At 36.1% G+C, this 13,414-nt stretch overlaps 1 protein-coding gene across 1 annotated transcript in view; it reads right to left on the bottom strand.

Annotated features, from left to right (window-relative positions):
• The window catches only part of TMEM255B (transmembrane protein 255B), a 150,971-nt gene that overhangs the window by 69,466 nt on the left and 68,091 nt on the right, over positions 1-13,414 (bottom strand). Inside the window, exon 4 of the mRNA XM_007501236.3 lies at positions 4,344-4,433. Within this exon, the coding sequence (XP_007501298.1) occupies positions 4,344-4,433 (90 nt within the window). The remainder of the gene's footprint in view (positions 1-4,343; positions 4,434-13,414) is intronic.

The following is a 13,414-nucleotide window of genomic DNA, read 5'->3' as shown; positions in this document are numbered from 1 at the left end:
AATGAATCAAACATAACTAAAAAATGACTTAACAGCAAGGAAAGTCAATCAGTCATTTGGCAAAGATAAATAAATGCCTTTATTGTGGAATGATCCAAGTAGTTACTCTAGATCCTTAGATTTTCCCCTCAAAGATTTAGACACTAAAATAAAAAGATTGTTCATTCAACTTCAAAAATGACCCTAAATATGGAAGAATGAGTACTTTAAAGTATAAATATCCAAAAATATTTTAGTTCTTACTAACCAGTGGGCAAATAAAATATCACATTCACCACTAGTGGCTAAATTGCTTTGGGGACATAAAGTTCAGAAAAGCGATGTTGAGGGTAAGTAAGGATGGTCTGGGGTACAGAGGGGAGTTCCATCTACCTAACAGTGCCCTGTAAAGGTAACCAAAAGGTATAGTCTAGAACTTCCTGTCTCCCCAGTAGAGCATCAATACATCACAGGTAGGTGGCTAAATTATTACCTGTGGAGAATGGAATGAAAATGTATTTGTCAAGCATTTTCAATGTGCTGAGCACTGTGCTAAGCATTGAAGATACAAAGAGAAAAGTGAGACAGTCTCTTCTCTTAAAGAGCTGCACATTGAAGCTATGTCAGCAGTTTTGTCTATACTGAAGTCAGAGGAGGGTAAAAGTACAGGCAAATGCTCATTGAGAAGGGGAGATATTGATGAAAGCTGGGCAAGAGGTAGATCAGGATACTGGGGAAGGGATCTCAGACCAACCTGGACATCTCTACCCTCTGGCTACCAAAATCAGGAAGCAGCCTGGGGCATTGGGGAATGGGTCCCATACAAAGAAATTAACTGGATAACCTTCCCTTCGAAATATGCCTATAGCTTATGATTAAGAGATTAGAAATAATGATCAGAACCAAAAGGGTAAAGTAACAGTACAATTAAAGATTTCAAAATAAATAATAAAACATGAATTCTATACTATATTCTCAAAAATCACCTCAGATAGTAGTTGGCATTGGTGATTGAGATTAAGAGTAAATATGGAGGGAGGAGGGGAGATATTTGGGTGGCTCAGTGGATTGAGAGCCAGGCTTAGAGATAGGAGGCCCTAGGTTCAAATCTGGCCTCAGACACACCCTATCTGGGTGATCCTGGGCAAGTCACTTAACACCCATTGTCTAGCCCTTACTACTCTTCTGCCTTGGAACCAATACATAGTATTAATTCTAAGATGGAAGAAAAAAGAGTAAATACAGGGGTAACTAGATGGTTCAGTGGATAGAAAGGAAAACAAGAAAGGGAGGAAGGGAGGAAGGGAGGGAGGGAAAGAGGGAGGGAGGGAGGGAGGGAGGATGGAAGGAAGAAAAGAAAGCAGACAAGAAAAAAAGATTAAAAATTGTGATATCTTCTGATTAGAGTCCAGTCCTACACTAGGGACCCCCAAGACAGACAAATTCTGCTGGAAATACACTCTCTACCCTCATCCTATGCCACACAAAGCTGCAGGCACTGAGTTAGCTCAGGTGCAAGAAGGAAAAAATCATAGAAGAAGGAACTTAAATAGGTTGAGAGGTATGCACAGATATGCTGGACCTAAAGGAACTGAAACCAAGAAATAGCCATAGTTTTATAGTTAATTAATCTTCATTTAATTCAGAAAGTGCTCTTCTTTGTTCCTCAAAAACAAATAAAACTAAACATTAAACGGCATAAATCTAAAGCTAGTCTTGAGTTAGTTCTGAACTTTCAAACATTGAATGAGAACATATTTTCATCTCTTCTACTTTAATTAACTATAAAACCTTAATACTGATAGTCAAGATTTCCAATAACACCACAGAAAATTTGAAAGGTATATAAATCTGCCTAATAGCTTGTTAAAGTACTTGTAGAAAAGAAAGAGAAATAGTGGAGAGGGTATTAAATTTTCATAGTTGATGTCTTGCCCAAAATGTTCTTTTGCTTTTCTAGTCATTTTATAAGTCATAGCTTCCTGTCATTACACAAATTCATAAAATTAGAGCAAATTATTTGAAATATCATTATGTAAAAAATAAGATCAAGTAATTATCCAATTCATTTGATCAATGTTCACAGTTAATTGGACAGTTCAGATGAAAATACCTACTCCAAGGCTTATCAGTTGGGATATTTGTAGTTATGAAATGGCCAGATCTTCATTTCATTTTGGCTTGGTCTATATGAAGCCAAAGCATATATTCAATGCCTTTATATTCAAATTGTTGCTCTTTGGGATTCCCATTTAATTCCACTGACGCTGTGTCCACTCTTTCTTTGTTAATCTAAAGAGCTCAATAGTTCTGATGGCTCATCCCCTCAAGTTTTTAGCCTCCCCATAAGCCATTCATAGTTCTATGAAATCTAATCTTTTAATCAGACAGGACAACTGTTGTCTCCATCCAACTTGATCAACTCAAGAGAAAAAAAATGTTTCATTCAGTGAAAAATTCTGTCCACCTGTTTGTTATATGACGCCTAATAGGCAAAACAACCATCTGCCTTAATTTTTTCACTTTTCAAGAGGCAACCTGGCATGTCCTGGATTTGAAGCCCTGTAGACATGGGTTTAGATCTCAATTCTGATATTAACCATGTGGGTAAGTTGCTTAACCTCCTCGATGCTCAGGCAGTCAAGATCTTTGGGTTACAATATGTATTAGTGTAGAGAAGTTCCAACAATGCCACAGAATTCCAATAATGTAACAGAATCAACCAAAGATCCTTGCTATATTGATGCATCAAGATGTTATAAGATTGTGTTGATCTATATATTCTCTGAACTACATAGACATATATGCTTGCACCAAAATGTATTGATATGCATAGCAACAGAATTGTTAGAGAAACATTCTGATCATAATTCCTGCTTAAATTATTTATTGTTTCTTCCCTCTTCAGAACAAAATGGTCTTAGTAACCAGTAGGATCTAAGTAAGATCCTTGAGAATAGGAATTGTTTCTTTCTTATCTTTGCATCTCCAGGTTCTAGAGTAGCGATGGGCACACAGCAGCCATTTAATAAATGTTTGTTGAATTGAACTGAATTAATGAATTGTGATCTCTAATGTGTAGACAGACCAGGGCATACAATTTACCTACTGAAGAAACAGACTGGTAGCTAGACTAGTTCCATAATTGTTCTATTACAAAATATATAGGCTTGCAGTATGCAAAGCTGTCTATTAGCTTTACATTCTGGCAAACCATTGTGACTTTAGGCAAATCACTTCCCCGGGCCTTAGACTTCTTATCTGAAAAATGTGAAAACTAGAATAATGATGGAAGGCTACACACACCACACAAAAGAAAGCTGCAGATCCTTGGTTTTAACTGACAGAGCATCTCCTAAGTCTGTCCCAGTCCAGCTATGAATAGCAACTTAGAAATTAAAGAGAATGACAGCTAGCCAGAAAATATGAGCTATCTACAAAGCCAAACTAGACATTTCAAAATCAATAATTGCTCTTCAAATAATATGCACATTTGCCCAAATCCTTTGCTTAACTTTGTGAGTCTAGGTCAAGGCAGGGTTACAGAGGTTCCTTTGCATCAGATTTAGAGGTAGAATAGCCCTCAGAAGTCAATCCCCTCATTTTGCAGATGAAAAGAGGCCTAAGGAGGTTAAAGTGAAAAATGACCTGTCCGAAGTAATAAGTAGCAGAGCCACGATTCAAATCCAGGCCTTCCAACTCAATGCCCACTGATCTTTTCATTACATGATGATGAGCAAAAGAGGCACTGAAATAAGCATTGTAACATGGTGACCTAAGAAGCCATTAGGGATGGAAAATCTTCTATCATCCTCTCATTTTTTTCCTTAGAAGCCCAGGCTGCTTCTGGCACAAATTCCAAGTTCTTGGCAGAGAAGGGTTTCCCCTGGCCTTTGGCCAAGGAGACTCTTAGCTATTGTTGCCAAACAAATCATTTCTTTAGTAAGATGGAGAAGAGGGAAGAGGAAGGAAACAGACATGAAGAAATGTCTACTGTGTGTCCAACATGGTACTAACCCTTTACAAATATGATTTCATTTGACTCACATGATAATCCTGAGAGGTAAATGCTATTATTCCTATTTTGTAGTTTAGGAAACTGAGGCAAACAGAGGTTAAGTGACTTGCCTAACATTGTTCAAAAAACGAGTATCTAAGGCTTTATTTGAACTCAGATCTTCCTCTCTACTCTACTACTCTGTCAACTGCTACCTAGTTGCCTTTCCTGCACATGAAAGGAGGGTTGTAAGAGTTAAATACTACAAGATTCGAGGCTGTGTCATGTGAAACTCATTGTTTTTACCTGTTAAAACATTGAAGAACAGAAAGAAAATGACAAAGTGTCTCATTAAGATAGTACTCACTATGTGTCGGGCTGCAAAAACTCCATCGACAATTGCACAGCAGAATGCTGCCACCACACCAAAGCTGATAAATACTATGGCTGCTACCAACTAGACGAGGAAGAAAAAAAGAGGCATGGGTATACATTCTTTTAAAACAATAATAAACAATCCTTTGAATGTAAGACAACATACATTTCTCAAGCTAGTGACTATTTGGATTTTACTTTTCTCTCCCAGTGTATGTATATACACATGCGCACATGCACATACATGCACATAATTATAACCTTTTTCTTTATTTATCTTGGTTTCTCATAGAGAAAGGACCAAATTTTGCATTGCATAACACAGAAGCCCAACCATGCATAGCCTACAATATTCCCTAGTACTACCTGAATTAGATTAAATTGAAATCAGTAAATATTTAGCAAAATAAATAAAAACTTAAAGCACAGATAATATAACATCTTTAAACTGTCTATATTCATCCTTAAAGGATCATTATGTATACTCCACTCTGTTCTATTTGAGTTTGACACCACTGCTGTAAAGAATATTCTCAGGTACCTCAGAGCTGTGAACTTTAAAACTACTCCACCCTGCTCAGACCGTACTTTAGAAGATTTGATTTAGCTATTTCCTGATTTGTAACAATGGAGATACTTGGTTTAACAGAATCAGGTCTTGGAAACTCTCCATTGCTCCACCCTACTTAGTCTAACAAGGTCAGAAATGTCTGCACCCATACTTAAGGATTAAGTATCTAGGAGGATGGCCTTTGATAGACATGTGCAGAAACAGCTGACAGACCCCTGGGCTGTCCTAAGTCAAGCTAAGCTACCATTGGTACAGATAAGACGCAGGAAAGTGATGTAAAACCGTCTATATAGGGAGCGTCAATTCCTTGCCTTTTCCAATAGAAAAGTGTTCAAAGGTTGTGAACAATTCTTAAAAGAATTGCAAATTTTTGTACTAAAATCTCCACACCCTTTAACCCAGAGATCCTACTGCTAGGCACATTCCCCAAGTGTCCAAAAAAAAGGGGGCCCTATACACCAAAACATTTATAAGCAGCACTTTTCATAGCAGAAAAGAACTGGGGGGTGGGCAGCTAGGTGGCTCACTGGATAGAGAGCCAGGCCTGGACTAAGGAGGTCCTGGATTCAAATCTGGTTTCAGATACTTCTTAGCTGTATGATTTGGGACAAGTCACTTAACCCCCATTGCCTAGCCCTTACTCTTCTTCTGCCTTGGAACTAATACACAGTATTAATTAACACAGAATGTTATTGTGCTATAAGAATATGAAGAATACAGAGAAGCATGGGGAGACAGAAGCATGGGAAGAGAGGTGGACTGATACAAAGAAATAACAATATACATAATGCTTACAACAATGTAAACAGGAAAAATAATGTCCCTTCACTTACTGCCCCTCCCCTCAAAATCTGAAAACTGTGTAATTATGATTGAACTTTTCCCTAGAGAAGAGAATTTGCACCTCCCTCCTTCCTTATAGAGGTAAAGGAATATGCCTATAGTCTTAGACTAGCATCCGCTGGTTAATTTTGCTGAATTGTTCTCTCTGTCTGTGTGTGTGTGTGTGTGTGTATCTCACACACACACACACACACACACACACACACATACATTTGTTACAAAGGATGATGCTCTGGTTAAGTGAAGGAAAAGGCATATATTTGGAAATGCAAGTGAAGTAAAAAACATACAATACAAAATTTTTAAAGAATTGCTTCCTGTTAATGCTATTTGAAAGATAATTTCAAATTACTAATAAATAGAGGGATATTTCCTATGCAGTAGTATCTCCTTTTGGCTTCAGTCTGTGGTGAGACCACTTTCCCCACATTTAAGCATCAATATTATCTTTGATGTTTCCATCTAGATAGTTTCCTCAATCCAATTAATTAATAAAGTATTATTAATTCCAATTCCATGATCTTTATTGCATTCATTAATTCTCTCTGCTCCTGTGGTCTATCTTGGATCAGACCCTCTTTGTCTCTAGTAGAGAAATGATAAGACTACTGTAATAGCTTCCTAATTGGTCTTAATTCCAGTCTCTTTCCTTTCTAATACATCTTCCAAGAGCTGCTAAAATGATTCCCTTCTCAAGAATAAGTGCCTCCTTATTGCCTAAAATTCAAGCCCTGTGTTAGAGATTTAAAACTTTGCACAATATGGCTCCAATCTATTTATTTACTCTCCTTCATGAATTTTAAGTTCAAGTAAAAATGGTCTAATTCCTTTTCTCTGTACCTAACATTCCATCCATTCTCTCCATGGTTAGCTGGATTGTTTCCCATACCTAGAATACACTCCCCACTCAACTCCACCTTTTAGAATTCCTACTTTCTTCCAAGGCTCAGCTGATTTGCCAGCTCCCACAATAGACTTTTCATGATTCATTCTTTCCCCTCATTTGCTAGAGTCTTTTCCTTTGCTAATATTGTTTGAATGTATTTTGTGCTATTTCCTTCCCTCTCACCCCCAGCAGGTAGAACATAAGCTCCTTGAGGACAGAGATGGTCTTATCTAAATTTTGCATCTTTTCTAGCCCTTAGCAAGATGTTCTATATATAGTATGTGTTTAGCAAACATTAGATAATAAGCATGATTTTCTAGAGGCAAGTTTTCTTAACTATAAGAAACTGATCTATTTATTTTTGTATGAATGTATGAATGATTGAATACCAAGTCTAGGAACTAGTATTGAAGTTTGTGAGAGGGGTAAAAGGGTGCTATTGCTGCTGTTTTTTAATTCCCTATAGTAGTTTCTAGCAAATTATAGAAAGGCAAAGAGGTCTATGAGTCTTTTGCAAATGTTTTGGAAATTCACCAGCAGATTCCCGTTTTCTAACTGGGGAGTCTAGTGTTGAGGTATATAGGGTATTCATGTCCTACTACTTTTACATTTAATAACTTAATAGAGATTTATGCCCAACATTTCCCCCTAATTTGACAATACAATAAAAGAAACATCAGTTAAAATATGATTCCCAAGTGGCAAAATAGGAACACTAATGCATTGCTGGTGGAGTTGCATATTGATCCAACCATTCTGGATGGCAATTTAGAACTATGCCCAAAGGGCGCTAAAAGATTGCCCTTTGATCCAGCCATATGACTGCTGGATTTGTACCCCAAAGAGAAAAAGGAAAAAGGAAAAAGACTTGTCTAAAGATAGTCATAGCTGCACTCTTTGTGGTGGCAAAAAGTTGAGAAATAAGAGGAAGCCCTTCAATTGGGGAATGGCTAAACAAATTGTGGTATCTTCTAGTGATGGAAAACTATTGTGCTAAAAGGAATAATGAACTCAGGAATTCCATGTGAACTAGAACAACCTGCAGGAATTGATGCAGAGTGAGAGGAGCAGAACCAGGAGAACATTATACAGAGATAGATACACTGTGATACAATCAATTGTAATGGACTTCTCTATTGGCAGCAATGCAACGATACAAAACATTTCTGAGGGACTGATGAGAAAGAACACTATCCACATCCAGAGAAAGAACTGTGGGAGCAGAAACAGAGAAGAAAAACAACTGCTTGACCACATAGGTTGATGGGGATATGATTGAGGATGTAGACTCTAAGTGATCACCCAGTGCAAATATCAATACTATGGAAATAGGTCTTGATCAATATCACATGTAAAACCCAGTGGAATTGTGTGTTGGCTATGGGAGGGGGATGGTGAGGGATGGTGAGGGAAAAAATATGAATCATGTAACTATGGAAAAATTTTCTTAATTAATAAAATTAAATTTAAAAAAATAATTTTGATTCCCAGTGATAATAGAAATCTGTGGAAAAGATATGTGAATTGATTCCCCTCCCTAAAAGGCAATGTCATCCTACATCAAAAAATCTGAATTAGATCAACCTTGTCTTTCTCAAGTTTACCAATAGTACCCTTATTAGAAGGCTACAAAATTTTGTCTGTGTCTAGAAACTGCTGGAATCTGATCTTGATCTGTTCTATTTCATACATCATAAATTTGTTGATGATTTATGATAGAAAAATTTTAAAAAAACCTTCTTTCCTTCTCAAGAGAAAGCAATTAAGTATGGATTTAGTTAGTTATAATCTTTCATTCAACTTCCTCCAGACTAGTAAGGTCATTTCTTCACTGGTGTGATGAAATTATTCATTTAGTTTCTTCCCCCTACTTGACCTCCTCCAACTTGGCCTCTATAGAACCCAAGTGAATGCAATTTTCCAGATTTGACATTTTTCATTGGGCTTCAAAAAGCATGACCACTGTTGAAAGGAAAAATGTGGGACTTGCGAAGGAAGGAAGAATCAAAGCAGGAAAGTAGAAGAAAGCAATAGAATTAGGAATATTTGGGTTCAGATCCTTCCTTTGGCACATACTGTTCTTGTGATTTTGGCAAGCCTCTTAACTTCTCTGGGCCTCAGTTTTCCCATCTTTAAAATGAGAAGGTTGTTGATCACATGGTTCAATGGGGATATGATTGGGGATGTAGACTTTAAATGATCACTCTATTGCAAAAATTAACAATATGGAAATAGGTCTTGATTAAATGATACATGTAAAACCCAGTGGAACTGCTCATTGGCTATGGGAGGGGGGAGGGAAAGAATAGAAATTATGCAACCATGGAAAAATATTCTTAATTAATTTAATTTTTTTAAATGAGAAAGTTGTACAACATATCTTCTGCTTACATAGTATCTGACACACAGTAAACACTTAATAAATATTTGATTGACTTCTTTGCAGGAGTGGAGGGTGATAGGAGGCAGACTGAATCTCTCCATCCTACCCATGCTGAAAGTACAGTTATCACTCAAGAGCCAATCTCATTCTTTACTGGCATGTAAGCTTTGACCTGCCCCATTTCCAACCTAGAAAGTTCACTCTTCCTTAAGTAGTCCAGTGACTCTCTACTCATAGGTGCTCACCATATTGGTGCCATACTTAATGTGGATACCTGATCAACATTAGCCCTACTGCAACTCAGAACTTCCAAATGCAAGTGACCAATCCACCAGCCTCTGCTTCCCCTGAAGCAGGGATTATAGGTATGCCTCATTATACCCAGCAAGATGATCACTTCTGAGAACTCTCCCAGTTCAAGATCCTTGATTCCTTTTCTCTTCCTGAAATAACAAGTACTAAAAGAAATCTATTATTTTTCCTTCTCCAAACTAACACTTTGTTTTTTAAATTTAAATTAACTTGTTTTATTAAAATACCCAGTTAACTTCCTCCCTTTCTCCCCTCTGCCCATTACAAAAGCCATCATTTGACCCAAAAAATATGCATATATAAAATTATGTCACTTATTTCTATTGATCAGTTTTTAATCTGAAGGTGGATATATGTCATTCTTCAAACAACATTTCTCTTGGTTCTGCTTATATTTAGTTTGCTTTTCTCAAAATAATCTTCTGGTGTATATGTTGTACATCTCTACCAGATTTTGCCAACAGGAAAACGGAATCTCAGAAAGTTTAAACAACTCATTGAAGGACATGTCAATAAGTAGCAGAGCAAAGTTGCAAACTCAGGCCTCCCTTGAAGATGAATGTTTTATTGCCTTATGCTACCATACCTATGAGCAGATAGAAGAGCTGCAGCAATTAGTGCTGGGAGTAAGAAGGACTCATTTTCCTGAGTTCAAATCTAGCCTGAGACTCTTACTAGCTGTGTAATACTGGACAAATCAATTAATCCTATTTGCCTCAGTTTCCTCATATGTAAAATGAGCTGGAGAAGAAAATGGCAAAACCACTCCAAGAGAACTCCAAATGAGGCCACAAAGAATAGGACACAACTGAAAAATGACTGAACTGAACTGAATCATTCCTATATAAGCACATTTCCATAGAAATATGCTAGCTTTGTCTCTAATCTACTTTCTTCATGCCAAAGCAAAAAAAAAAATTCATTGCTTCTGAAAGTTGCTGTGAATATGTGTGTATGGCATTTATATAAAGTTTTGTGGCTGCAAATCACTTTATATATGTTACCTTATTTGATCTTGACAATAAACTTGTAAGGTAAATCCTATTATCTCCATTTTACAAATGAGGAAACTGAGACTGAGAAAGATTAAATGGTTGGTACAAACTCATATAGCCAATAAATATTTGATAGGATTAAGCCTTTCTTTCTTTAAGTCCAAAACATTCTCATTCTCTCTCTCTCTCTCTCTCTCTCTCTCTCTCTCTCTCTCTCTCTCTCTCTCTCTCTCTCTCTCTCTCTCTCTTTCTCTCTCTCTCTCAACATGCATTTATACATATATAAATATTTGTGAAATATATGAATATATTTCATGAAATATTTTATGCATATATAAAATAAATTTTATTTATATAATATATCATGCATTATATAGTATACTTAATATATAGTTTATTTATATTCTATAAATATATATACAAAATATTTTAAATGTTCTTTCAAGTAATATAGTTATTTCAACAGGAAGGGGAAACAAGTAAGATAATGTTTCCTTAATTCTGTCCATGGCAAGTTCCAAGAGACATATTTAAGAAAAGCAAATTTATATGGTATCTGATGATGATGGAATATTATTGTGCTGATAGGACTAATGAACTAAAGGAATTCCATGGAGACTGGAAAGACCTCCAGGAATTAATGCAGAGTGAAAGGAGCAGAACCAATAGAACATTGTACACAGAGATGGATAGGTTATGGCACAATCGATGTAATAAACTTTTCTACTAGCAGTAATGCCATGACCTAGGACAATCCAGAGGAACTTAGAAGAACACTATCTACATCCGGAGAAAGAACTGTGGGAGTAGAAACGCAGAAGAAAAACATAAGATCAATCGTGTGGTTTGATGGGGATGTGATTAGGGTTTTGATGTTAAAAGATCACTCTACTGCAAATATGAATAGCATGGAAATAGGCATTGAACAATGATACTTATATAATCCAGTGGAATTGCTTATCAGCTCAGGAAGTGGGAAGGTAAGGTGGGTGGGGAGGGAGAAACATGAATCATGTAACTATGAAAAAATATTCTTTAAAAAAAAGGAGCAAATATATTTGTTAAACTGAATGGAGGGAGCAGCTTCCTCAGAGGGGTTATTAAAACTACACCACAGGCCCCCAGCCGCCATCTTGGAGAAACTGCTTTTTTTTTATTTGAAATTTATTTGTTCTTTATTTATTTGTTGTATATATAAATTATATTGTAATAATATTGTTTTGAATAATACTATAACTATGGAAACTTACATTTCAGCAGGCATGTTTAATACAGTGCTAATGGTATTGTTTCAATATGTAATACATGTTCCTTATTTTATTTTTGTATCCTTCCCTAACTACTCTCACTATGTTTTCAAAATGGATTGTATGAAGTCAGTAGTGAATATGAAACTGTGTGAAGTTATGGCCTATGTATCCCTTCCTGTTATCTGTAGGTGTATTGTGTACAAGTCTCGTGTCTCTGTGTGTCTTTGTGTAAAGCACCTTAAAGATCTAATAAGTTGGTTTAGAAAGGATTCTGACTTAAAACCCATGGTTGTGCATATGAAACAACAAAAGGATACACTGGAGCAGTTTATAAATAATATTAATATGAACCAAGGCTGTGTAAGTGACAACAACAAAATAAACAATAAAGGGGAAAGACTAAATAGACTGGAACAAGAGGAAACAGCAGGAATAGTAAGTTTATGTCCTAAGAGATATGCCAGTGGTTAAACAAAATGATGTACATAAGGTTAAAATGCACAAAAGATTTTTCCTGGAACACCTTCACCATCAAAAGGAGGACCCCAAATTTTAATGATGAGCCAAATAAAGTGATTAAAGAAATGCGTAGGACAATTGACTTATAGGATCCTGATTTTAATGATTTTGCCTTATTAATGAAAGAGGTCTTGACAAAGAGAGAGAGGAATAAGTTTATAGAGGAAACAAGAACAGATCCTCTGTATTAGTCTTGGCCAGAGGACTTAAAGCTGGATAGGACAGATGATGGGATTTATGATATGTTCATTGAAGCAAGAGATGCAATCCTAGAGGTTATTGGGAGATATACTAAAAGGCCCAATGCTTGGTCAAAGTTTGAGGCCCTAAAGCAAAAGATCTCTGAAACTCCTGTGGTTTTCCTGGAAAGAATAACTGAGGCAGCTGAAACTCTATTAGGAATGGATGCACTGGAAGAAAACACTATTGCACACATCAAACGGGTCTTTGTAAAGAATGCAGTCCCAAGGGTCAGACAATTTTTTAAATCAAATTGCCCTGATTGGGAAGAACTAGATCTGGAAGAATTAAGGAGAAAAGCTACTTATTTGACAAATGACCCAGATGAAAAATTTGATAATAAGGATTCCATTGTTGAGGACTTGAAAAGAAAATTAAAGGAAGTTGAAATGAAAGCTAAAGAAAGTGAAATTAAGGAAATAAAGACTGTGGCTGCTTTGAGATCTGTACAGCCAAGGTATAATAATAACTATAAACCTAATGAGAGGAGATCAGGTCCTAGGCACTGTTTCCTTTATGATCGAATTGGTCATCTGTACTGAGACTGCATATTCAGAAATCAAGTTAGAAGACAACTAAATAGGAATAATGGGTTTAATAAACAATATAATAACTGCAGTAATAATAATAATTGTAATAATAACAACAGATGGAAAATAATAATAATAATCAAAATAGATATGCAAATCAATGTCAGAATGCCTGTTGCCAGGGACAACAAGCACCAGATCTCAGTACTATGCAGTCATGGATAAATTCTGGAGCTAGACCTAAATATAGTCAAGTAGTAAAGGGTGACCAGAGTAAAAGTTTTAGTTCCTTATGAAGGTTTCCCCTAGAGACATATGAAAATGAATCAAGAAATGAGTGTGGTATAAATGAAAATGAGTTGAGGATAAATGAAATTGGGAGTAATGAAAATAAAACACATGGTGATAAAAATGAATTAATGGAATCAAAGGAGGATATAATTGGTGTAAATAGTTGTACAGAGAAATAACATTGTATTATAAATTTAATAGGAATACTAATGAATGTGGAATAAGAGAAATTAATGAAGAATA

The sequence above is a fragment of the Monodelphis domestica genome, chromosome 8 (assembly GCF_027887165.1).
Source record: "Monodelphis domestica isolate mMonDom1 chromosome 8, mMonDom1.pri, whole genome shotgun sequence".
In the NCBI taxonomy this organism is placed as follows: domain Eukaryota; kingdom Metazoa; phylum Chordata; class Mammalia; order Didelphimorphia; family Didelphidae; genus Monodelphis; species Monodelphis domestica.
The sequence above is the reverse complement of the archived record's forward strand: the minus strand, read 5'-3'. Positions and strand labels throughout refer to the sequence as shown.